We start from the raw sequence: 27,658 nt of genomic DNA, 5'->3' as shown, positions 1-27,658 counted from the left end.
AGGCGAGACGACGAGCACGTGCAAACATGGGCGCTCCTATTTTCACTATGTGATGAGTGACATTGTGGCGTATCGGGTCTTCAAAGGATGGAGCACAAAAGAGGTCGGCAAATTCTTGCAGAAGCATAGACCATGGCGGGGAGAATTTGGCATGAGCTTGCACGAGACGCAAGGGTGGCAAATTCGATGTCACGTCCTGAACTGTGAGGAGGGTCTCAGAATCCACGAGACTGTTATGCCGTAGGTCTACCACAAGCTTAAAATGCCAAAGAAAGTCCGCACCAATGATGGGTACACGCACGTCGACAATTAAGAACATCCACCGAAACGTGCGTCTCGGGCTGATGTCAAGCGCAAGAGACTTCTGTCCGTAGGGTCGAACCATTGACCGCGGTTACAGGCGGCGAGTTATGGCGTCGTCGGCGGTCCTTTAACGTAAGAGGAACAACACACACTTCGGCACCTGTGTCAATGAGGTAGCGTACTTCGGTCACGCGGTGCGTGCCGTGGATTAGGCGGCTGTATGTCGGGCCTGAAACACTGGCCGCCGTCAGTGTGTGGCCCGTGTGTTTCCCGCAAACTGGCATGGCTGTTTGCACTGACGAGCTCTCTATCGGTGGTGGTATCAGCAGACGCCTAAAGGCAGACTTTGCCATCTTTCGCGGCTTTGGCACCATTTTCGTGATGCCTTGCAGTGGTGGTGGTCTAATTTGAGCACGCTCAAGTTCAGTGGCCAACTGATCCACCTTGCGCTTGAGCTCCTCGTTAGCTTGAATAAGGCGACCCAAGCAGCCATTGCGAACCGGCGCATAGAGGGTAGATTCACGTGGTCTCTCGATGGCAGATATGGACTGTGCACTGTTACCCATAATCTTGTTGGCCATTCGCGCTAGTTAGTCTAGGGTTTCTGTAGACTCAAAATCATCTGCACCTGCTGTGGCAGTCGCTGTAAGAAGAGTTCACGTAAGACGGAGGCGTGTAATGCAGCAGAGTGTTCCTAATCAGGTGTCGCATGCGACACAGACGCTCCGTAGGCGTTTGGTCACCTAGTTCTTCCTAGGTTAGTAGCTGCTGCCGCCTACGCTGTTTCGTCTCAGTTGTCCGGCGTATGAGCTTCTCTTAAAGGGTGTCGTAGAGATTGTCAGGAGGTGGAGAACGCAGAATCTCTCTTACGATGACAGCAGGTGGTAAAGCACCAATGACGTAACCGTACCTCGTTGTTTGAGACGTTACCCGGGTGTCGTCAGAAAAGTGGTTTGACGCTCAGAAACCAGAGTTTAGAGACCGCCTGCCAAAACTCCGGTCCTGAGAGTAGCGACGACAGGGTCAAGTACCGTGGGATTCGGCATGGCGCCGCTGTTAGGTGTGGTGTCCATGGTCAGCCGAATTGAACGGGGCTGAAGAAGCAGAGTTGTCCGTGACGCTCGGTGCGTTGACGAAAGGACGAGTAGGTGCGCGCTGCCGCTCAAAGTCCGGGTCACCACTTGTAGGAAAACGTGCGGCATTTGATTTCCCATGTAATGCACTTATCCCCGCTCTGGCATGGACGTCCACAGACTCTGTCGTTCTTGCTGGCCTCTTCTTCTCTCGTGCTGGCTCAAACATGCGAAGCACCTGCGGCATAACTTCTTCCTCTTCTCTGAGACGCTGACGGCTTGCCACAACCCGCTCCTCCTTTTCGACTACAACGTGATCAGGAAAAAAGTTATTTATGCAATAGCAGTGTACGGCCCCCGCGAAATACAGGCAATCCGCCATGGTTGCAATGATTTAGGTTAATTTGCTTTCTATGGTGCAAAAGCAGCTAAGGCTATGCTGCGCCAGACAGAAGACTTTCAGGAATGGAAACTGAAAAGATGAGATTTTAAAGCTTATTTAACAGATTACATTCTTTCAGAAGTTTAGCAAGTACTAGAGGCTCATCTCCTAGGAACAAAGCAGGGTGTAAAGGTACGTGTTGTTTGTATAGCTTGCTGAAATATTTTTGTCTCTGTGTTTCAATGATAGGACATGTGATTAGGATGTGCATAAGTGTTAACACTTCTTGGCATTTTTCACACGTTGGTTGTTCTTCCTTGGCGAGTAAGAAGTTGTGTGTCAAGTGTGTGTGTCCAATGTGAAGTCGGCATAATACAACTTCAATAAACCGTTGCTGGTGACGGCAGGTCTTCCATTCCCCGAGCGTGGGTTTCACCAGGTGGAGTTTAAAAACTTTCAGGAATGGAAACTGAAAAGATGAGATTTTAAAGCTTATTTAACAGATTACATTCTTTCAGAAGTTTAGCAAGTACTAGAGGCTCATCTCCTAGGAACAAAGCAGGGTGTAAAGGTACGTGTTGTTTGTATAGCTTGCTGAAATATTTTTGTCTCTGTGTTTCAATGATAGGACATGTGATTAGGATGTGCATAAGTGTTAACACTTCTTGGCATTTTTCACACGTTGGTTGTTCTTCCTTGGCGAGTAAGAAGTGGTGTGTCAAGTGTGTGTGTCCAATGCGAAGTCGGCATAATACAACTTCAATAAACCGTTGCTGGTGACGGCAGGTCTTCCATTCCCCGAGCGTGGGTTTCACCAGGTGGAGTTTATTGTTCGTGCAGGTGTCCGATTGCTTTTGCCATTTTGCTAGTAGAGCCAGGCGAATCGTTCTCTGGATATCTTTAAGAAGAATTTTCACTTTTGTTACTGTTTTATGGGCTGCCTGGGAAGCATACTTATCTGCTTTTTCGTTTCCGGGTATTTCAACATGACTTGGGACCCAGCAGAAACAGATGGAGGCTGCCTGGCTGTTTAAGTATACCATGTTTAAAATGTCGCCCACTATTGGCTCACATTCGGATTTTATATGTAGTGCTTTTAGTGTGCTTAGTGAGTCGGTGTATACGATTGCTTTCTTGTATTTTTCAGCGATGATTTTCCGAACTGCTTCAATCAAGGCATAAGCTTCAGCAGAAAAAAATAAAAAAACTACGACGTACTTAACAGAAATTGCGCTTTTCGTCGTCGCAATCCCAATACCCACGTGATTTTCCGTTTTTTGAGTCATCTGTGTAAAATTCTTCGTAATCCCTACATTGGTGCTGAAGTGTATAAAATTCTTGGATTATGTGTTCGGGTGGGGTGCTTTTTTTGTTAAAACGGCTTAGTGAAAATTCGCATAGCTGCGACAGGTCGAACCATGGCGGCAGTCTTGGTGGTTTAATAACGACATCTAGTGATCATCAGGGATGGTATAAAAGCGGCAGTATTCCTCGAAACGTAGGACAAGTGGTTTGATTAGGTTCGGCTTGTTGAGGTAGAGTAAGCGTGAGTCGCATTTTGTGGCAATTTCACAGCAGATGTGTTCAGGTGACAACTCCATTGCATTCTACGTACAGACTTTGCACAGGTGATGTTTTCTAAGCACCACTGGACAGACGGAGACCGAGGTAGTGTATAGGGTCAAGACGGCAGATGTACGAGTTTCGCGCCGAGTCGTAGACTACGCATCCGTAGTCTAAAATGCTGCGTACAAGAGATCGGTAAATACGTATAAGGCAGAGTCGATCGGAACCCCAGTGCTTATGGGACAGTACTTTGAGCACGTTGAGTGCTCCGTTTGCCTTAGTTTTCAGTGCGTTTATGTGTGGTAGAAAGTTTAGTGTTCGGCCGAATGCGATTCCTAGAAATTTGTGTTATTGTTTTACCGGCATGTTGATGTTGTATAGTTTGAGTGCAGGTTCAGGAAACAATCCTCTTTTTTGTGTAAAGAGAACAGCCGTGGTTTTTTGGGCTGAAAAGCGGAAACCATTTTGGTCGGCCCATTTCATAAGCCGATTTATTGTAATTCGGAGTTGCCTTTCGCAGGATAATAAGCTGGAGGCTCGGCATGCAATTTGGAGATCGTCAACATAGATGAAGTGCATGACTGTACAGGGTATAGCCCTGTTGATGGAGTTCATTTGCACTATAAACAGGATGGTGCTCAAAACGCAGCCCTGTGGTACACTATTTTCTTGGACAAATATTCGTGATAGTACCGTACCCAAACGTACTTAAAAAGTTCTATTCGATAAAAAATCGTGTAAGCAGTTCAGCATGCTTCCGCGAGCCCCTAAGTTAACTAGATCTCTGGGAATTCCGTATCTCCAAGTTGTGTCATATGCTTTCTCTAAGTCAAAAAAGACCGAGAGACAGAACTGTTTGTGTAGAAATTCTTGTCGTATTTCATGTTCCAGCCTAACAATGTGATCATTGGTGGAACAGCCCTTTTTGTATCTGCACTATTGTGCGGCTATTAGGTGCTCCAATTCCAGAGTGAAGGTAAGTCTAATATTTATGATGCTTTCGTAAGTTTTTGCAAGGGCTCTTGTTAATGCAATGGGCCTGTAGCTACTTGGGGTTGTTGGGGGTTTACCAGGTTTTAGGAATGATATAACTATGGCTTTTTTCCAATCTTCAGGCATTATGCCAGAGTCCCATATTTTGTTGAAGAATTGGAGAAGTGCCTTAGCGGATGCTTGGGATAAGTGTGCCAACATTGCGTAGTGTATCTGGTCAGACCCTGTTGCCGTTTTTTTACCGGCAGAAAGTACCGTATAGTGCGGAATATAGGTCGAGATTTTTTCCAAAAAATTTCGCTAAAAAGTCACCCCTCGACCTATATACCGGCCCTTGGCATAAACAAAGTGATCGTCTGGCAACAGGGAGTGTCGCATGTTTTTTGGGCATCAGCATCGACATCGCCTCCATGGGCCGACGCCTCTGCCGACGCCATTTTTCTTTTCTTGTTCATTTCGTGTTCGTAGAGAGTGGCGACTTTTACTCTGCGACCAGCTATGAATACCGGGACGCGGCGCCAGTTCACCGCCGCGTTTAAAAGAAAAGTTATAGAATTCGCGGAAGTGAATGGCAACATGGCGGCACAGCGGCAGTTTGGAGTGTCCGAGAAAAGCGTCAGATACTGGCGCAACCAAAAATCCAAACTGTCAGTGTGTAACGCGAGGAAGACGTCGTTTCGCGGTCGCCGAGCTGTGCACCCGGAACTCGAGGACAAAGTGGCGGATTTCGTCCGCGAGTACCGTGCCAAATCCCTTCCCGTGAATGCGGAGCTCATTCGCTCAAAAGCCGTCGAGCTCGCCCGTGAAGCCGGCCTGTCAAAGAAAGACTTCAAGGGATCCATTTATTGGGTCCGTCGCTTTATGCGACGCAAAGGATTTGCGCTTCGACGGCGCACGTCGATATGCCAGAAGCTGCCGGAGATGTACGAGGACAAATTGATAGAGTTTCAACTCTATGTGAACAACCTCCGGCGGCAGCATGGCTACATGCTAGGCCAGATCGGCAACGCCGACGAAACGCCGGTGTGGTTTGACATGCCGTCGTCCACGACTGTTTGTGAACGCGGGGCAAAAGAGGTGAGGCTTTTGTCGACCGGTAGCGAGCATTCGCGCTTCACCGTTATGCTTTGCTGCACGGCCGACGGCAGAAAGTTGCCCCCCTTCATAATCTTCAAGCGGAAGACGATGCCGAAGGAGGCCTTCCCGCGGGATGTCGTCGTCCGCGTCAACGAGAAGGGGTATATGGACGAGGCCCTAATGCGCGAATGGATCCGCACAGTGTGGAACCGGCGGCCCGGAGCCCTCCTGCAGCGCCGGAACATGCTCGTGTTGGATGCATTTCGCGGGCATTTGACAGCATCGGTGAAGGAGAGCCTTCGCGACGGAAGGACGGATCTTGTCGTCATTCCGGGAGGAATGACATCAACACTTCAACCGTTGGACGTCGTCCTCAATAAACCTTTTAAAGACCGTGTGCGTGCGCTGTACACCGAATGGATGGCTGGCGACAACCCGCGGACCCCGACAGGCCGGCTGCGCAGGCCACCTCTCGCGACAGTTTGTGGTTGGGTCTCCGAGGCATGGAGGTCTCTGCCTGAAGAGATGGTGGTGCGCGCATTCAAGAAGTGCTGCATCAGCAACGCTCTCGACGGCACCGAGGACGACATGCTGTGGGAGGCGGCTAGTGACAAGCAGTCGTCGTCGTCGGAGAGCTCCGACAGCTCGGAGGACTGTGAGGACTGACTAAAGTGAAGCAGTGAACGATTCCGCGTTTTTCTTTTTTTTTTTTGCTGGTCAAGGTAAGGGGGTCGACCTATATTCCGCCTCGACCTATATTCCGCATTATACGGTACCCTGTTTAATTCGTGCAGTGTAAGCGGAAGGTTATAACTTTCATTTGAGGTACTGGTAGCAGGTAATCTTTCTCTTTCTGCATTTTCTTTATATTTCAGGAATGTATTGATGTAATTTGCTGAGCATGATACCTTAAAAAGTGTTCCCCTAATAGGTTGGCCAGGTCTTCTAGTGTTGATTGTGTGTCTGGACTTGTGAGCAGTGATATTGTGTAGGAGGCGTACTCTCCCTTGAACTTCCTCATCTGGTCCCAGATGTGTTTAGATGTGACTGAACTGTTAATTGACGATATGTATTTTTGCCATGAATCCTTTTCTGTCTGTCTTCGAATAAATCGGGCTCTGGCTTTTGCCTGTTTGAAGTTGATGAGGTTGGTGTAGGTGGGGCAGCTTCGTAGAATTCCCCAGGCCTTATTTTGTTGTTTTTTGGCATCAGTACACTCGTTTGTCCACCAAGGGTTGAGTTTCTTGCGTACGATGCCGGATTGATAGCGGTATTGCCTTTTCTGCTGCTAAGATTAAAACTTTAACGAACTCTTCGTTTAGTTCCTCAACAGAAAGCTCCGATGAGAAAATTTCATCAAGCTTAGCGTTTTCTGTGAAAACTGGCCAGTTCGCGAGCTGTAGTTTCCACCGGCGTGGCCTGGTTGTTAAAGTTGGGTAGGATGGTATGAGTTTTATGATGCCGGGTTGATGATCACTACCATAAGACGGGTTGACGACGTCCCATTTAAAATCGTTAAAAATACACGGTGAACACATGGTAAGATCTAAGCAACTAAAAGTGCGTGAGGTTGGTGAAAAGTAGGTAAAAGCCCCGGAATTGAGAAGGCAGATGTTATTTGATAAAATGAAATCTTCCACGGCTAGCCCTCTTGCATCAGTTTTGTCGCTACCCCAGAGGGTTGAATGAGCATTGAAATCCCCAACTAAAATGAATGGTTTTGGCAACTGTTCCACTAGATTTTCTAGGTTTTTGGTGGTGAAAAGGGTGTGAGGTGGGATATACAGTGAGCAGATGGTGATGGTTTTGTATGATAGAATGGTGACGGCTACGGCCTCGAAAGATGTGTTCATTTGGACATCTCGCGTAGGCGTGCTGCCCTGCATGACTACGGCTACTCCTCTTGAAAGACGGTTGCAATGTTCGCGGTCCTTTCGGGCAACTTTGAAGCCTTTTAGCAAATGGCCGTGTTTTGCACCAAGATTTCTCTCTTGGAGGCAAAAGGCTACTGGTGAGAATTTGTTAATGATGTCCTTTATGTCACCTAAGTTATGAATTAAGCCTCTACAGTTCCAATGTACGAAAAAAGCCATGGTGGAATAAAGTTAAGTAAATATGCTTCTGGGGATTGATCGGTATGAGTAAGAGATGATAGGTGACAATACTAAGAAATAGAAATAGAGAGAAATACGATAACCGTTACAGTTATCGCTTACTTATTGTCGTTACTGGGACTTTGTCCTTGTCCTGTTTGGCATGCTCGAGAGAGAGCGTGTCCTTCGGTGTCGATGACACCAGAGTTTTGTGGTCGATCTCCATTGCCTTGTCTGAGGCGCTGGCAGATCGAGAGTGAGGCGCTGAGAAACAAACGGATCTCGGGCCTTGGCACTCTATTGAGTTTAGGGCCCAGGGAGACCAAAGTCTGCGGGCCCTTTGATGTGCATAGAGCAGCTGGCGCTGCTTCGTTTAAGGGGGCAGTTTGAGTCACCACAGGACCACTGGGTGTGGTAACGGTCAACTCCTGAGGCCTTTGTGACGCTGCCCCCGACTGCGTCACATCGGCCTAACTTCTGTGGAAAAGGTATGATAGCCGTGTTCGCGCTTCGCTAAATGATATTTTTTCTTTGACGGTCAGAGCGATCACTTCTTTTTCTTTTTTCCAACATGGGCATGACCGGAATACGCTGGGTGTTCCCTGTCACAGTTAGCACAGTGGGGTGAGGATGAGCAGTTTTCTGATTTGTGGTCGTTTGCGCTGCATTTTGCGCGTTTCTTTGCCTCTGCATGAGTGTGAGGCGTGTCCGAATCTTTGGCATTTGAAACAGCGTCTGGTGTTGGGGATGTAGGGCCCGACGTTTATTTTTATGTACCCAGCCTTAAGAGAGGTGGGCATTTCACTTGTTCCAAAGGTTAGTATTACGTGTTTGGTGGGCACTTCCTGATTATTGTGACGGATTACTATTCTTTGGACTTTTATGACATTTTGGTCTTGGAATCCTTCGAGGAGCTCTTCGTCACTAAGGCCTAAGAAGTCTTCCTCAGAGATTACTCCCCTGCTGGTGTTTAGAGAGCGATGGACCGAAACGGTGACAGCTGTTTCTCCAATGCTGGTTAGTTGGAATAGCTTTGGCACTTGGTCTTTTTCGGTTAGCTCCAAAAGGAGGTCACCGCTTGACGTTTTGGATGCTTTGTATGTGGGTCCTATTTTTTCTTTTAGGCACTTGGCCACCAAAAGTGGGGATAGTTTTCTTAGAGGCGTGCTGTCGCTGTAGATAATGTAGTACTTCGCGAAAGTAACTTTAGTTTCTGTCGAGAAGTGATAACTTGCTTTGGTGCGGCCTCTCTTACGAGACCGATCAAGGTTGGCGGATGCTTGTGAAGCCATAGAAGTATGAATGTGTTCGGTAACAGCGGTGACCACCCACCACGGCGCCCAACAAGGGGACGCGGCTGGACTTGTTGAACAAGTCCTCCCGACGCCAGCCGTACGCTGTCACTATAACCCAATGTAATTATCCAAGGTGGGATACTTACACAAGGTTAACCCTTGCCGCCATGAATATCGGAAGTCAACAGAAGTGAGGAGAGGACAGGAAAGATAAAAGTGCGAGAAAAAGACGAAGATGCAGGAGAAGAGAGACAGGAAAAGGCGACTGCAGATTTCCCCTAGATGGGATAGCCCAGGGGTGCCGTCTACGTGAAGCCGAGGCCAAAGGGGTGTGTTGCCTCTGCCGGGGGGCCTTAAAGGTCCAATCTCCTGGCGTCGGCTCAACCCCCAGGATCCCCTTTTCCCCGGACACGGCAAAGCCACGCACGGCTAGGCGTGGGAGGAAGTCAACCCCCCCCCCCCCCTGTTAGCTCGAGTCCGTGGTGTCGCTACACACCAAACGCCTGCTTACGCAGACGCCCCTGCGGGCCATGGTTGCAATGAAACACATGAATTCCCTAGGTGTTGGCCGTGAAGTCCTTAGCCCACTAGCCATGCTTCCAGTACTGCCTTCCGGCGCTGCCCCGAAGCCTCGCCATCGCCGCCTCGCACTTTGTTCATTGTACGATTGGCGTGATGGTTCACATCTGGTTTAACCGCTGCGCCATGCTCTCTACAGGGCTGCAAAAATTAGGTGCCTTCTTTTTCTAACCACTACCACTACTTGGTTGTGTGTGGTTGCAAAGATGTCACGCCAGCAGAACTACACAGGTGCCAAGTGAACCAGACAGGCGCGAAGCGATACTTCTTTATGACGACTCGAGCAATCGTGCCGTGCAGCGCGAGTTCTGTGTAAATGAGACGTTGATTAGAGGTTGCAAAAGCAGCGGGACCGTCTGTTTGCGTGCAAATGTTGGCGTTGTGCTTTTCAGGGCCCAGCAGTCGGCAGCAAGGATGACGAGGTTTGGAAAGTCGCGGATGCTTGCAAAGAATCCGATGACATCATCTTGCACATCTGACAAGATGACGGCCCCGGCAGCAATTATTGCACAGAGCTATGTAAACAAAGGTGTGCTACGTTTCAATTTCTGTTTCCAAACTAAAAAAAAGCATTAGTCGACTTATATTCGAATAGTTTCTTTTTCTCTTGTAGAACACTATAAGTAGGGGCCGACCTATATTCGTGCCCGACCTATTTTGGAGTAAATACGGTAAAAGCGGGCAGTGGTGTCACTGCCCTAACCCTTCGCTGCGCAGCCATGGCCCTCCACACGTCGACAGATTGGGCATTTGCCAGGGTAGCTGTCACCAGTTTCTCCTGAAAACTTTTATTGCGTTGCAGTTCAGAGGATATTGAATGGGCGGTCGGTCGCACCGAAGCCCGGTTGGTCGCATAGCGTGTCTTTCCGCGTGTACTGTACCTGAAGCTGGTTGGAGTTGCTGGCGGTCTTGGAGTTGGAGTACTGGTGCTTTCCGCGTGTACCTGAAACTCGTTGGATTTGCTGGCGTTAGGGTTGTGAAGCCCGTCAAAAGTGAAGTCAGTCTGGGGAGACAATGAGGTGAGAGGAATTGTGAGGGCGGTCAACGGTGAAGTTGCTGCCCGCAGCGGCGCCAAGGCCAGAGGTGTTGCGAGGCCGATAGAAAGTAAAGGTGCTTGCTACGACATCGAGGCGAAAGGGGTCGAGAAGCAAGTCGAAGGCGAAGTCACCGCCTGCTGCCATGACGAGGTGAGAGGAGTCGGGAGGCTATTCTAAGACGAAGTTGCGGCCTGCTCAGACGCCGAAGCAAGAGGAGACGATAGGCCTAATGAAGACGAAGTTGTCTGCTTCAACGTCGAGGCCAGAGGGGTCGATTGGCTGATCGAAGACGACGTAGCGGCGGGCTGCGATGCGAATGTAGTGGTAGTGATAGTGACTGATATGAGTCGGGTTGGTGGCCGCAGCTTCGAACTCGCTGGCTGTGGTAAGGTCCGCTACGAACTCTTCGCAATGAAGAGCAGCCTGGATGTCTTTGTTTAAGTCCACGAGCACAGCGTTCTTCGCGAAGACAAGGCGACTACATCTTCGAGCTTTTCAAGATGATTTGACAAGTCTTCCAGTAGAGCACCGAGCGATAAGATGTGTTTGATAGTTTTTCGAGCGAAGTGGCGCTTGGTGATGAGTTGATCCATGGCTGAGAGTCAAGGACCAGATAACCTGGTGGATTTCGGCACCAGAAAGAAGTGCGAAAAACGGAAAGGGAGACCCGGATCCGAGCGACTGGCAACATCCAAGGTCAACGGAACAAGTGAGTGTGCCAGTGCACGTGGCTGTCACTCTCCTCTTTTTTGTAACAGTGACGACAGCATCGCTCAAGGGTAACAGTGAGCGACAGCGTTGCTCAATGTTTGCGGTTTGAATTAGATGTTTGTCACTCATTGTAGTGATGTTGTTAGGCATCGTGACCTATGCTTCGAAAGCAAGACGTTCTGGTGCTCCGAGCAGGTGAGCTCTGCTATCAATCCAGCGATCATTAGAATAAAAAGGGGGGGGGGGGAGGGGGGCTGCGATCCTGGCAATAGGCGACCCCACTTGAGCATATATGCCTTCCCGTCTTCACGAACAAAAAATTCTTCGGAGCCGATAGCAGTAGCGTATGAAAGCCGACTAAAAATGTTTTATTATCAGGCAAAGCTATGTTGCTGAGCAAGAGCCACATGGCAACCCTGTATCTACTGTAATGGCACTGCGCTGTTAATAACAGCAGCTAGTGATGAAGTCTTCTGTAAACATGCTGGCGAATGCATTTAGCGAGCGTTCACAAGCACAACTAACGGCCCCATACATCTGAGCGAAATCGAAGCGATCGTCACATGGCAATGCTACCCCGCCCCCCTTCAGCAAAGTTTCAATATTATAGACTTCACGTAAAACAGACTTATTGTGCCGGATTATGATCATCTGTTGTAACGAGAGTACACTGTAATTACACATATAGAGCACGGCAACTACTGTCTGTGCTCACCAAGTTCTCCAGGTCGTGGAAGTTGTCATCGATGGCTGCCAGGGCGTGGTTCCCATCTTCTGACCCGCCAACATTTCCTGCATCAATGACAATGGTTGAAGCATAACAGCAAGCACAAGCTGTTGGCCCAGACCCAAGCTATTTCTTTTAAAAAAATAAAATTCCCCTGAATCACCTTTTATAACTCTTAAGCATGTCAAGTAAATGCACACAATGAGTGCACACACTAAAAGCAGCAAGCGTGCCAAAAAACAATTCTTTCTCCTGTCCAGCCGTGTGTTAACCATGACATCCAAAATTCAAAACATGGTTCTGTCGTCCACAGAAAGAACCAATTTGTCCGCTTTGAGGTAGGTGCAATTGCCACTGTTTCCTTTGGAGCACTCGACCAGGAGGCCAACGAAGCAGAGAGTGAAGAGAGCATCAAGCCTACGTAGCTCTGCTATTTCACTGCATTGTTTCGAAAAATTTTCATGGCAGCTTGTTTGCTGCACAAGTGCAACTCAATTTCAACCTATGAGTAGTTAAGGAGCCCTTTAACGCTGTCACCCCACTCACAGGATAATTGAATTGTGCATCAATCTGACATATGCGGCACAGTACTCATGCATTTCATGTCCCCTATGTGCGTAGTTTTGTAGTTCTCGAATTATATATGTTGGGGAAGTTTGACACATTTCTTGACTGATCACAGCATCCTGCTTGCCTGCCAGAGCACATTTCTATGCCATTCAAGTGTTAGCTCCTAACTGCACTATATCAGTACAATGGGCCCATATTTTCTGGGGGCTAGTGATTTCTCGTTAACATGTAAGAATGTGGTTACTGCCACAGTAACAAGAGACATTCTAATAGCAAAGGAACAGGCAGGCCTGCCGATAACCAGATGCTACCATATGCTATCGATCAATGACGCCAATGAGTAGTTAGTGCGTTTTACAAACAAATGCAAGAAACTATTGCATGACTAGCGAAAATGACTTCTTACCTCAGCTACAATGTAACTGAGATAGAAGCTAGCATGTAGCTTATTTCTTATAGGTAGTAATTTTGCTTTTAGTAGTGCGGAATAGTTTTTCACTAAACATTTTAATCCTAAGTTATATCACTGCATGGCCCATTTGGGAGAAAATACTGTGCAAAATGACAGTGGCTTCTCAATCAAATGTCCAAAAGCCATCACAAGCCATTGCCCTCACTATCATGGGCAGTTCCAGAAACCTTACACCCAAAGAGATGAGAACAAGCTACAAGTGCAAATTTTTACATAACTGAGCTTTAAACTTGGGTCAATTGGCAACCTGCAATAAAATGAAGACAGCATACCTAGGACGTCAAAGTCCAGCTTGTCGTTCTGTGGTGTAGTGGCCTCCTGCAGGAGGGCGTGCATCTGCTCAGCCGACAGCACTGAGTCCAGCTTGAGCAGCGGCTGCTCTTGCGAAGACATGCTGCCGCTGCTGCTGGGCCCACCAGCTGTGAGAGACCAGTGCATGCCCGATCACAAAAGATTATGCCTCCCCAACATGAGGGTGTTGCAGCAGCAAAAGCTCTTTCAATAACTCTTTCATCATCATGGGAATGCAAGATTCTGTAATCATTTATACAAGTAACAGAAGCAGAGTGTAAGTTTTGGGGCCTTAGAATAAAACTACACTCTCAGAACACACGCACACAGTAGACGCCGTCGAGCAAAGAACTTGTACACGTGTAAAACCTTTTTACATCATGCCGAGCTAACCAGCCGAACCTGCTCATATAATGCCAAGAGGATACACAAGCACAATGCACACAAAACAACGTAACACATACAATGTACCGCGAATGCAGCACTCCCAACACCGAACTCATCACGAGGGCCTGACCCATGACCTAACAGAGTCGTCTATTTACGCACGCTGCCAAACCCCAAAAAACGACTCCTTGCTGTTCCTTGGGCGCTGGCCTAACCTCTCTCTCCAACCAGGCTGATGCTACCGCACTAATAGCACCCCGCTACATCCAACAGCCTATTATGCGCAAGAGGCACATTTGCCATGAAAAGCAAACAACGTTAATAATTGTTCGAGCTGAACGTTCCAAAACCACCATATGATAATAAAAAGACGTCATAGGGGAGCATTCCAGAAATTTTGACCCCCTGAGGTTCTTTAACATGCACCTAAATCTAGGCACACAGGCCTCAACCATTTTAACCTCCATCGAAAATGCGGCCACCGTGGCCAGGATTCAATCCCGCGACCTGCGGGTCAGTAGCCAAGCGCCTTAGCCACTAGACTACTGTGGCCGGTAGCAATTGACGTGATAGGCGGCGATAGCCCTCCCACAAAATACACAAGTTCAAAAAAAATTGCAGCTTGAAAATGTGGCGTCAGTGGAGCCAATCTTTCCAACTGCAGTAGCGCGTCAATCAAAAATGCATCTGTCTGTCTTCGCGCGTGTATGGTTTACATCCTCTTCTGAGACACATACAAAGAGGAGGAAAGAGCAAGTAGGGCAGAAGGGATCACTTTGCATGAATTAGGGTGAGTAAAAGAGAAAAAAGTGAGGGTTTGATTCATGTTGAAAGGGTAGACCACCTTACAATAATTTCATGGTGATATGAACAGTAATACATTCCTAAAGAAAGAGAGAGGCCTAACTCTCATTAGTTCTACATTGTGTATCTACCATATCGAATAGGTTCAGGAGCCCCTTTGAAACGTTTATTGTTACTGGCTGGAGTGTATCAAACTGTGAATAGGGTGCAACTTTTTATATTATGGAATAAATACACAGTGCCAAAAACAGGGATAAAAAAAAAAAGCAAACACCACAAGTGCTGCACTCGTTTGCTCTTTAAATATTATCTTTCAATGGAGGACAGGAAGTTTCATTGAAGTATGCAAGGTTTAAGTACATTAAGCTTGCCACCTGCTATATTAAAATGCCGTGATATGGCTCTCTGTAGTTAATTAGCCGTGTCCACGCGACGCCTTTCTCACCCAATTTTACAGGCTGCCCTATTTTGGCACCGCAATGTTTGTGGCGACGCGAATGTTTGATAATGTGAGGCTCCAACTTTCTCTTCACACCCTGCACCCCCCGCCCCCTAAACAAGCTCGGCAATTCATAGATGATTGATTTGTGGGGTTTAACGTCCCAAAACCACCATTTGATTATGAGAGACGCCGTAATGGAGGGCTCCGGAAATTTTGACCACCTGGGGTTCTTTAACGTGCACTCAAATCTGAGTACACGGGCCTACAACATTTCCGCCTCCATCGGAAATGCAGCCGCCACAGCCGGGAATCGAACCCGCGACCTGCGGGTCAGCAGCCGAGTACCTTAGCCACTAGACCACCGCGGCGGGGCGGCAATTCATAGAGCAGACCGCAACGATCACATTTTCTGTATATTACAGCGCTGCCTGCCATGCAGAGCCTCCATGCAGAAAAACAATTCCTACGCACCTTTTCTACACTTGACCAACTTCTTCCATGCGCAGTGACGTCAAGTCGCCAATCGGTGACTTGGCGTAGCATGCAGCTCGTCAATTGGTCTAAACCAGGTCTCAACAAACAGTAGTGAAGTAAACGACAGTTCCTATTGCCACCCACAGCAACGACAGAGTTATTCAATCATACGAGTTGTGAAACTTCCCACTGGCTCCACGTATCGAAATCCCGACACGTCACTGGCCTAGTTTTTGGGAGTGAGCCAATTTTCACGCCACCAATTGATCAGCACACCAACTATGAAACGCATTATTTGTGTGTTGTGCTGCTGCTTTCAGACAGCACAACAGTCTCCAACTCCCGAAAAATCGGGCAAAGTGCATGTCCGGGTTTTAGAACACAGTTTCACTGCAAATCGTTGTCGACTGCGAATCGAGCGACTGGGCTCCCGAGAAGCATCGGCACCGGGTGAACAGTAAACAGCCAGGTATCTCAGCAAGCAAAAGTGCCTTGCGACTGATCTAGTTCACTGATGACGTCAATTGCTGACATCGTGTCACTTTGCCGGAGAGGGCGGAGTCACGACGACAGGCTACACCTTCCCCTTTCTACGAGAGATGGGGTGGCGAGACTGAACGAAAATTAAAACCAGCTGCAAGCAATGTTGTAACCCCTGTAACTTCCCTAATATAGCACGTATTCCCGAAATTTTTTGCGACAGCATGTTGACGAAGTAAAAGTGCACATTTCTCTTTATAACAATGTTAAGGGTGAAGCGTCTGGTCTCAATACCTTCTGCCTCACCCACGGTGTAGTCACATATAAACAAGCAAATGCACAATAAGCTTCACAGTATATCGGAGATGACTGCAGCGTAACATGCCTCTAATATGAAAAGATTCCATTTATATGCACAGCAAAGGCCTTTTAGAGCCTTTTCGAAACACTCATTGGGTAACTACCGAAAGCTCCATTGTTTGATACCCACTAGGTCATTATTAATAAACTCAATTGGACAGTTGGCCGGGAATCGCTATGCTATTTTAAAACCTTCTTTTGAAAAGTGTGGAATCCGCTAAACCCTTGCAAGGAATTATGTGGCAGTTGTTCATTCAGTGCCTGACACCGATGATGAATCATGGCTGAAGTGGGTACGTGCCACAGTTAATAGGGGAACAAGAACAAGCTTTTGCAATGGGTTGGAGCATTGGACGGCCGCTCATTAAGCTATTCGCATTGTGCGACGACTGGTTCTTCTTTCACTGTTTTAAAACGCATTATAAGTCGTATTACTGCGATTGCTTTCCCGACACTGCGGCTTAACTACGGCTTAATCAAGTGAAGCTTATTATTTATTTCTGTGTCCCACAAGCGTTGCTAGTGGCTTCGCAGTTTCTTACGTAGGAAGGGTTTTAGGTCTGTTGCAGGGACAGTAGCGGTAGGGTTAATAGCGTGCAATATATTTGACATGGCCATTTGGTCAGCTAACACATTGCCCTCGATACTTCTATGGCCAGGTACCCAGCAAATAATAACACATTGTCCTCGATACTTCTATGGCCAGGTACCCAGCAAATAATAACATGCTGGTTGGACATATACGCAGTACACAGGACGAAATACAACTCAATTATTACCAGATTTCTGAATCTAAAAAGTGATCTTATTGCATTTATGATGCCTAATGAGTCTGTAAATATAATTGATTTTTTTATGTTTGATTTCCGTATATGCTTCACAGCCGACAATAGTGCATAACCCTCAGCTGTAAATATACTTGTTTCTGGGTGCAGTACACCGGATTCCAAGAATGATGGTCCGACGGCTGCATAAGCCACCCCTGCATGCGACTTATAAGCGTCGGTATAAAACTCTACGTATGAGTAGTTGGACTGGAGTTGTCGGAAATGCATTTTAATATGTGCTTCTGGTGCGTGTTTAGTGATCTCGACAAATGAGGTGTCACAGTGTATAAGCTGCCACTGCCATGGCGGTAAAAGTTTCGCTGTGGACGTAGGACAAAGTTCTAGCAGTGGAACACCCATTTCTTCACTTAAGTTTCTCACACGCAAAGAGAACGGCTTTCTCACTGCGGGTCGATTATGGAAGAGGGTGGCAGCGGTCATATCGTTTATAGTTGAATAAGAAGGATGCTTGATGTTTGCGCGTACCTTTATAAAATATGTGAAACTGCTATAGGATCACTGCAGGTGAAGTGACCACTGATTCGACTCTACATAGAGGCTCCGGATCGGACTTGTCCTGAAAGCACCGGTTGCAAGTAGGATACCCAGATGGTGAACGGGGTCTAGGATTTTTAATGCACTTGGCGTTGCGGAATGATAAATTATAGAGGCATAATCAAGGCGCGACCCGACAAGGTTTTTGTACAACTTCAAGAGGCACTTTCGATCACTACGCCATGTTGTACTAAATAGGAGTTTTAGGATGTTCATCGCTTTCAAACATTTCATTTTGACATATTTAATATGGGGAATAAATGTCAGCTTAGAATCTAAAGTGGTTCCCAGGAATTCATGCTCGCTGCTCAAAAAGAGTTGGTCTCCCTTGATCGCAACATTTGCTAGTGGCATTACCCCTCGTTTGTTGGAGAGAAGTACGCAAGTACTTTTCTTGGTGTGTATTTTAAAACCATTCTCATCCGCCCATTTAGAGAATTTATTCATTCCAAGCTGCACTTGTCGTTCGCAGATAGGCATATTGCATGATTTGAAACTCATCGGCACATCATCAACATACACAGAAAAAAACATCGCGCTTGGAATGCCTGACTGCAGAGAGTTTATTTTTACAAGAAAGAGTGTGCAACTAAGCACGCCCCCTTGTGGAACACCAGTCTCTTGGGTAAATGATCTAGAGAGAGCATTTCCCACTTTTACGCAAAAGGTTCGGTTAGGCAGATAACTTTTTATTGTGTTTAGCATGTTCCCATGGCGGCAAGATCGCGTAGAATCCCGAATCACCATGTGGTATCGTACGCCTTCTCTAAGTCTAGGATTACGGAAAGTACAAACTGCCTATGAATAAATGCATCTCTGATGTATGCCTCTATGCGAACAAGGTGGTCTATTGTCGACCTCCCCTCTCTGAAACCAGACTGAAGGGGGTCTAGTATACTGTTACTTTCTATAAAGTGGATTAAGTGCCGGTTTATCATTTTCTCATATAGTTGGCATAGACAGCTTGTTAGCACTATTGGCCTGTAGCTGGCGGCCAAGGGCGTGTCTTTGCCTTGTTTAAGTACCGAGATGACTATAGCTTCTTTCCATGACAGTGGAATATACCCAGCTGCCCACATGATATTAAAGAGGGTTAACAGTGTGTTTAGTGCTTCAAGGTGAAGGCACTTGGCCACTTCGTACGTTACACGATCGACACCTGGCACCGAGTTGTTGCAGCACACAAGAGATGCCTTAAGTTCAGCTAATGTAAATGGACAGTTGTAAATCTCACTGGATGGACATTTACATTTAAGGGGCTGCCGCTCTTTGCGTTCTTTGAATTTTAAGAACGTTTCTGAATAGTTTGATGCACTTGAGGCGCATTCAAAGTGTTTGCCTAGGCAGTCCGCCTGCTCCTCTAGGCTCTCACCTCGGCTATTTACCAAGGGTAGGGGGTGCGACTCCCGACCCATTAACTTGTTTACCGTATTCCAAACCTTTGTTTCGTCGGTGTAAGAATTGATACCAGAGATGTACCTATTTCAACTTTCTTTCTTTGCAAGACGACGCGTTCTTCTAGCTTGTGATCTTACCTGTTTGAAATTGACGAGGTTTTCAGCCGTTGGGTAATTTCGGAGTAATCTCCAAGCTTTATTTTGACTATTTCGTGCTTTCCGACAATCGTCATTCCACCATGGGATGCGACGCTTATTAGTCATTCCGTTAGTTTGCTTAATACATTTCACTGCAGCATCAATAATAAAATCTGTTAGGTATGCCACAGCATCGTCTACATTAAAATCAGCAATGTCCTCTCCATCTAAAAATGTGTTTTCTCGGAACAGTTCCCAGTTGGCTGACTTGGTGTTCCAACGAGGAAAATCAGGCGAGCATGTATCTTCTTTAGTTAGCTTCAACATTATCGGGAAGTGGTCACTCCCAAAGGGGTTCTTGAGAACAGACCACTCCAGATATGGAATCAATGTACTCGAGACAATACTCAGGTCTATAGAAGAGCATGTGTTGTGTGTAGTGCTATAATATGTTGGTTCTGTTTTGTTTAGTAGACATGCACCTGACGAAAACAGAAAGTGTTCTATTAGGCGTCCTCGCGCATCTACACGGGAGTCGCCCCATAGGGGATTATGTGCCTTTAGATCACCAACGACTATAAATGGTGGAGGAAGTTCATCAATGAAGCTTTGAAATTGTGTCTTCGAAAGTTGATAGCACGGAGGAATGTAAATAGAGGTAATTGTTAGTAGCTTCCCGAACAGCTCTGCTCGGACAGCAACTGCCTCAAGAGAAGTCCGGAGGTTTAATTGCTTTCAGGAAACACCTTTATCAACTATTATAGCGACACCGCCCGACGAAGCGGCAGCGTCGTCACGGTCTTTGCGGAAGATGGCAGATTGCTTTAGAAAGTTTGTGTGGACTTGAGATGCGTTTCCTGAACACACAGCACCTTTGGAATATGTTTATTAAGAAGTTCTCTAATATCATCAAGGTTATGGAGAAGTCCTCTCACATTCCACTGTAAGATCTGTGTGTCCATTTTAGATGTGTTTTGTGCTGTGTGCTCAAGGATGGAAAGTTAGCTCACGTAACCTTTCCAAGGGCCGTGACACGAACTTTTTCTTTTTTGGATCGGTCGACGGAGTCGCCCCGATCCTTAGGCGCTGGCTGCGCCCTCACGCTCGGTGTTGTGTCCATTGCCTCTTGCGAGGCACTGGACACGCGCTCTTGCGAGCGCTGCGTTTATTTTGAGGGCCTCGCCTCAAAAGAGGAGACCTTCAAGGCCCCCAGCCCGGAGATTGGTGGGTCTTTCTTAGATGGCGGAGCAGCACTGGCTGCAACCGCCGAGAGGGCGGATGGCATCACCGCTGGCTCACTACGCGTGTGCCAGACAGCCGCTGGAGGCCGTCGTGACGCTGCCCCCGGTAGCGCCACTTCGGCAAAGCTGGGTTCTAGTAGTTAAGACACCTGCCTTCGTCCCTTCCTAAATGAAATGTTTTGTTTTACTTTAATTGTGACAATTCCCTTTTCTTTTTTCTAGCATGGGCATGACTGTGAGTATGCGGCATGCTCCCCATTACAGTTTGCACAGTGAAGATAGTTTTCACAGACATCAGATGTGTGTTCTTCAGCACTGCATTTCGCGAAAGTCAGGCAGTTCTGTGAACTGTGGCCGAACCGCTGGCGTTTAAAACATCAGAGAGGGTTTGGTATATATGGCCTCACTTGAAGCTTGATGTACCCAGCCTCAACGGAGTCGGGCAGTACACTCGAATTGAAAGTAAGTATCAGGTGCTTAGTCTGGACTTCTTTGCCATCACGTCTTATCCTAATTCATTTCACGTTGATGACATTCTGTTCGCTGAAACCCTTCAGGAGTTCAGCCTCTGTCAGCCCTAACAGGTCATCATCTGAAACAACGCCACGGGTGGTGTTCATGGTTCGGTGTGGGGTGACTATTAATTTGGTATCTCCGAATTTCACTAGATTAGGCAGTCTCTCATATTGTTTTTGGTCGCGGAGCTCCAACAGGAGATCACCACTTGCCATTCTCGATGCTTTATATCCTGGGCCAAAGATTCTGGCAAAGACTTTGAAACTAGAAAAGGTGAAAGTGCTCGCACTGGTTTGCCGGGTGTGTCAGCGTGGATAACATGGAATAGGGGAAAAATATACCCTTTGGTAACCAAAAAACTGGAAGACTTCATCGGTGCGCCCTCTTTTCTGAGGGCAATCAGGGAGTGGGGGGGAGGAACTAGCCATGTAAATGTTTAATTTTCGGCAGCGGCGCCATCCACCCACCATGGAGTCCTACAAGGGGACGCTGCAGGGTCTGTAAGTACAGGCCCTGCAGACGCCAGCTGTACGCCACCACTATAACCGAATATGGTGTATCCAAGGTGGGATAGCAGCACAGGGTTAACCCTTGCCGCCAGGAAACACAAAAGTCAATGGAAGTGAGTAGTGGACAGGAAAGGTTTAAAGTAAGAAAGAAGACGAAGATGTGAGGTGAAGACAGGAAAAGGCGACTGCCACTTGCCCCCGGGTGGGTCAATCCGGGGTGCCGTCTACGTGAAGCAAGGTCCAAAGGGGTGGGTTGCCGCCGCTGGGGTCCTTTCAGGTCCAATCACCCAGCATTGGCTCAACCCCCAGGATCCCCTTTTCCCCGGACACGGCAAAGCCATGCACAGCTAGGCGTAGGAGAGGGTCGAACCCCCCCCCCCCCCCCCCCGTTAGCTCGTGTCCGTGGTGTCGCTACACACCAAACGCCTGCTTGTGCAGACGCGGGGAACACGACACTGGCATCGAAAGGGGTCTTTTATTGTAGAGCGCAAAGCTGTTGCGTCTGGTCTTGTTTTCGCGGTCACTCTGACGAGTGAACCAGCAAGCTCTTCATGACGATTTGGTGACGCGTCCGACTAGCGGAGGGAAATTCATAGCTCTTTCTTTTTAAGTGTTGAATGCGCAAATGCACCTAATATTTTGCTCAATCAATGTTTCATACGCTGTAGTTGCACCTGGTTGCGCAGCAAACTGTGCAAGGGAGTCGTGCTTTGCACTACTCAAAACTAGGCCGACAAGTGGCGCTGCGTGTTCGCAAAACTCCATATGAAGTTTTGCGGACCAACATATCAAATGGTAGATGAAAAATGAAATAAATTCGAAGGGTACGAAACGCTAGGTTATATCCAAAAGGTAACAGCAGATTCGTTTAAAAAGGTCGCCCTGGGGAATTCCCAGTGAGTAAAGGTATAGAAAAGAGTGCAACCGAGGAAGAAGTAGTACTCGAGAATTTCAATGAAAAATAGGCCGAATAAAAAATTGCCTAAGCCCACTACTTCCGGCTTATATGGGATTCCAGTCTGCCTCATTAAAGAACTAGGTTATAGCACTAAAGAAGCACTGCTGAAATCGGTAAAAAAGTGCTTACAGGAGATGGAAATACCAGACACTTGGCGGAAAAAGTAGAATGAACCTAATCTATAAAGGCAAGGATGAAAATACTACTATTTCCTCATATAGACTGCTAACATCTGTGCTATACAGGATGGCAATGCAGGCAGTAAAATAAAAAATTGAAATGTGGGCAGGGCAACATTATACTTTGGGAGAACTTCAAAATGACTTTCTAATTGACAGGCGGTTAGACGATAACCTGTTTGTTCTTGCTCAGTGTACAAAAACATCTAAAATAGAAAACAGGCCCTTATACATAGCTTATCTGGACATCACTGGAGCATATGACAACGTTAATCAGAAAATTATGTGGGAAATATGGAACAAAGTGGGCATAGCAGACGACTGTATACAGCTTTCAAAAGAAATATGCCGAGAAAATACGGTTTTCATAGGATGGGTAGGAAGTAGCAATAACAGCGTTGAAATATATAAGAGGCTGAGACAGAGGCGTCTTTTGTCCTTGCTGTTATTTATGCTGTACATAGTGAAAATGAAAAAAGCGCTAGAAAGTAGAACATTGTATTTCATCTGTCACACAAACAAGCTGGTGTGATGGTTGAGCAGAAGCTTCCAGGTCTATTTTATGCAGACGATATTGTCCTGTTTGCAGACAGTCAAGACGATGTAGAGCAGCTGGCAGATATAGGCCGAAGGAAAGGTGAGACTCTAGGACTAGGATTTAGTGCAACAAAATGTGGACTGATGGTACTCGTTGGTCAGGAAGACCAGGCGGTCTCGATACAGTGCCAAGAAATACCGAGGGTAAGCGAGCACAAGAGCCTCTAAGTATGGGTAAATGAGGGAGATAGATTTATGGAGGCACAGGAAAAAAGATCAGCAGCAAAGGGAAAGGAATACAATAGATACGAAGTGCTTCGAGGTCTATGAAAATTCGCGATTGTTGCAGGGCTGGTATCTCTGTCACACATGACAACATAAGTGCACTTTGAGAGGGTACACTTCGCCGCAAGTGTCAATTGCACGCTGTCACACAAGAAAGTGTAGCGTCACTGGTTGCAGAGTTCACTTTCTGGCAAGTGTGTTTCCCACCTTCCCTTCGCCGAGATGAAGTGTGTAGCCTCGGTACCACTGGCTTGTACAAAAATACAATGTTGCCTAAAGCAGCACTCATACTATTTTTAGACTGCTGTTTTCGTAATGAGGAATACTGCTATGTATTAAAACAAGTCACAAACTACAACAAAAAACGTCGCCACTCTCATCGTTGGGCAGTTTGCAGCACCGTCCCCTAAGGGGCAGCCCATGCTGTGCAATAGCTGCGTCTGTCACATGGTTTACTTTCAGGCACACTTGCGCATGTGTAGGTGAGTTGTTCTCTATTATTTAAGATGGCGTGTGCCACAGGTGCAACTTCCACAAAATATCGTAGTACGACGATGGGACACAGGGGCAAAAATAACAAATATACGCCGTGCTACCAATCCATAAATTGCCACTTACAACATTTACACAGTACACTTCATTTTCTCGTGTAGCAGCGAACCGCCAAAATGACACTTCGCGAGTGTAATTACACTCGCTCAAAGTGCAATTAAGTTGCCACGTGTGACAGGGGTACATTTGAGAACTCAGTGGTGTGCATGAAGTCGGAGGTGCAATCAGGAATGGATGCAAATCAAAGGACAGTGAAACGCCTCGCATTGGGCGTTCACGGGAAGACGACGAATGAGGCTGTAAAGGAGGATGGGCAGACTTTGAAGGGAAGCTCAGAGTAAACTGAGATTTGAAGAGAGGCTTAGCAAAAAGAAAGAGAGTAGATGGACCGGGAAAGTGTTCAGGTATTTGTGTAGGAAGAGCGTGGACGTAAAGCGGAGAAAAAGAACTAGGAGGATCATCAGTAAATACATGACTGGCACTGTGGGCGATATGGCAACAAGGCGCATTGAGCAAAACGTTGCAGAGGCAGAGAGGATTTATTGAATGACAGTGATGGAAAAAAAACCTGGCTCTCAGTAACTACTGAAAGGGCAAGACCGAAATAAGGCGGGAGAGTTTTTACAATAGTTCAAGGGGAAGCACTTTACTGTTCAAAGCGAGGTCAGCTTGCCTTACAATGGGTAGTCATAAGACAAGGTTTAGTTAAGAGGAAGAACAATGTACACACTCTGGGGGAGCTAAGGAAACGATGGAACATGTTCCGATTGAATGCGGCGATATCCACCCAGGTATATGTGTGGGTACAAGACTACACGAGGCTTTGGGTTTTAGGGACAAACATGGAAAGATGCACACGTATTGCGATATAAGCAAGTAAGAGGTGGTTAGAGTATTACTGGTAGAAAAGTAGAGATAATGGACAGAAATAATTGGCAAATGAGGTCATTCTGCCTCAAGAGGCACAGAGATGGAACATAAATTTATATTTTTCTTTGTTATATTAAGATTGATTTAATCGAAGTAGATAAGGCATTAGGCCAACATAAAAAAGAGCGTTCCTTTCTTTTTTTTTTCTTCTTGCTAGCCTGGTCACACATGTCACCCACCCCGTTATTTTCATTTATTTAGAAATACTGCCAATTTCAAACGAGGTCAAGGCAGGAAAAGGAGGGGTCGCAGCAGAATACATAAAAACAGTAAACAAATAATACTAAGTTGTACTACAATGTGCTAAAATACATATACGCGAACATAAATTACTACAGATTATATAAGGATCCACTAGAAAAAATAGTAACAGAAAAGAAAACTGTACATTAAAATAAATAGTGCAAATGAGTTCTGCCGAAACCCGCAAGGTGGCGGAAGGGTCTTTTTTCCTTTCATAACAATAAATAAATCAGAACAAACATAACCGTACTGTGTTAGTAGGTTTCCTCAGTTCTCGTGATCAATGTATCTATCTAGTGAGTGGACGTTAGCAGTTGATGGATCTAGTTTGTTTCATTCTGTTATGGCTCAAGGGAAGTAGGAGTATTTAAAGCAGTTAAAATCACGAATATATTTAGTTAGTGCCATGGAGTGTGTATTACGTGTAGGTCTACATGAGATTACCCAAATATATGTGGTGGTGTCAATGTTTACTTGACTGTGTGTTGACTTGGCTGATGCATGAATTTTAATCTAGTTAGCTTGGATCTATTTTCAAGCTAATTACTAAAAATGCCCAGCCTTTTGTAGTAATTTAGTCGATGAGACTGAAGGCTTTTCTCTAGATCATTTCCAATTTATCAGTGTTATGTTTAGTGGACGGGAACCATGTAATGTTAGCATACTCGAGAACTGTTCGGATAAAAGTTCTGTATGCGGAAAGCTTGATATCAGGCGGTGCAAGACAGCAGTGTCTTCTAAGAAAGAGTTTTTTAAAGGCGGTTAATGTGAGAGCTAATCTCGTGTGTAAGTAATAAATATAGGTATTTGTGTTCTTGAACTCAAGCTAGCTGTTTGTTATTTGCGGTATATGCGAACTACTCGGATATGCGTTTTTTTTTTTCTGGCAATTGTTAGGGCAGCCGACTTATTAACGTTAAGGGTCATTTGCCAGTCAATACACCATTTAGAAACAGAGTGCACCGCTTCGTTTAGAGTTGTGTGATCCTTGGAAGAGCTAATTTCATGATAACGTGTACAATCGTCAGCAAACAATCTAATTTAAATCCCTATGTTAGATCATTGATAAAAATTAGGAAAATGACTGGAGCCAGTACGCATCCCTGGGGCACTCCAGATGTAACATGTGAAGGAGTTGATGAGTGGTGAATTTCTACAAACTGCAAACGGTTGGTGAGGCAACCTCGTATCCAAGAGATGATGGGTCCATTTCCCACAGTTTGATTCAAATTTAGTCATGAGTTTACTATGAGAAACCCGATCAGAAGCTTATAAAGGGGACGCTCATAGCCTCTATCCACTCCAGAGTCTGTCAAACCAAAGGTCCCCAGATAGAACAAGCAGTCTAACCAACACTCCCAAGCTACGACACACACAAGGTCCCCGTTCGATACGAAGGCACAAGCGCACTATTTATACTCCTTCAGGACAAAGAAAGCAATGTAATGTTTTACTATTTGAATGAACATGCACACTCTGTCGATGCACAGCTGCAGAAATGCGTACTCAACTGAACCTTCATTGTACACACCCCAGCCGACAAAAAGGAGCGGGCTGTGAGAGCGCATTATGTCATAAATGTCGAACGCTCAACAGCATTGCACTTTTTTGTCGAGCCAAAGCGTGTAGAGGCAACCGCACTTCGACATGGGTGTCGGGCAGGCAGCGACAGCCCGCTCTGAGCAAAAAATCACACAAAAAAAGCGGCGATCGCACGTCATCGACGTCCAAGGTCAACGCGAAGTGGACGAAGGCTCGCTAAGGGTTTGTCATCGGAGAAACTGAGGTGCAGAGCAGCAGCAAAGAAAAGCAATCGCAGCCATTCTTCCGAGTCGACCGTTCACGCGAGGCAAGAAAATAAACAAAAAAGCGTCGTCCGAGTTAAACTAGGCGATCAGTGGTGGCCAGTGCACCACCTTCCAAACCATCTTCGCTTGCCGCATCAAAGCCGCGAATGGGCGGCAGCACACATCGCGCTCCAACAGCAACGTCGACCGACCATCTTTCGCAGCCAAGGCGCCAATACGGAGAACAACTGCCGAACACAGCGGCCGAACCGAGAGCGCACACAAGAACCGAGCGCCTCCGGCGGAGATGGTAACCGAGGGCGCCGCACGAGACACTAGGCCTAATCAAGCACGTTTGTAAACACGTACCAGCGCCAGCGAAAACAAGCGGAAATGCAGATGCGCGCAAAGGCGCCCAGAAGCTAGATCCACTCACCTCGGTGGCGTCTCGTGGTTCACATCCTACGGCTCGTCCCTGTGGCGTGCTTCTGTCGGCCGCCCGCGACGCCCATGTTGTTTGCCGTGAAAAACTCCAGCCATGCAAGTGGCTTCACGAGCGCAAAGGCAGCGGTGACTCTTGTCGCGCCAAACCCGTCGAGGGCGCGTTTGTTTTTTTGAGCCTCGGCTCTTTTCTGTTCGTCACAGCGTGATCTCAAGTTTGTTCTCTTTATTGCGGCCCACTCAATTCGAGTGACTCCCGAGTTCGAACGTGGGGTCTCATCGCCTCGCGCACTTACGGAAAGGCTTCGAATAAATAATTATGCACACCAGCTCCATTTATCGGCAACGGCGTGGTCACGAACCACACTGACACCCGCAACAACCCACGTTCAAATAAAACAAAAATCAAAACTGCTTACGCTATTACTACGCATTAAAAAATTGTTT

At 46.7% G+C, this 27,658-nt stretch overlaps 1 protein-coding gene across 4 annotated transcripts in view; it reads right to left on the bottom strand.

The window, feature by feature from the left end:
* The window catches only part of pps (protein partner of snf), a 385,339-nt gene extending 357,767 nt beyond the window's left edge, over positions 1 to 27,572 (bottom strand). For 3 of the 4 annotated variants that reach the window (XM_075886389.1, XM_075886390.1, XM_075886391.1), the window contains exons 1-3: positions 27,207 to 27,572; positions 13,151 to 13,297; positions 11,825 to 11,901 (exon numbers count right to left, since the gene is read on the bottom strand). In XM_075886389.1, the coding sequence (XP_075742504.1) occupies positions 11,825 to 11,901; positions 13,151 to 13,271 (198 nt within the window). In that variant the 5' untranslated portion in view covers positions 13,272 to 13,297; positions 27,207 to 27,572. The remainder of the gene's footprint in view (positions 1 to 11,824; positions 11,902 to 13,150; positions 13,298 to 27,206) is intronic. The other variant, XM_075886392.1, reaches the window with a different exon arrangement.
* Positions 27,573 to 27,658: the final 86 nt, after the last annotated feature.

The sequence above is a fragment of the Rhipicephalus microplus genome, chromosome 2 (genome assembly GCF_043290135.1).
Source record: "Rhipicephalus microplus isolate Deutch F79 chromosome 2, USDA_Rmic, whole genome shotgun sequence".
NCBI lineage: Eukaryota > Metazoa > Arthropoda > Arachnida > Ixodida > Ixodidae > Rhipicephalus > Rhipicephalus microplus.
This window is presented reverse-complemented; position numbering and strand designations above follow the sequence as displayed.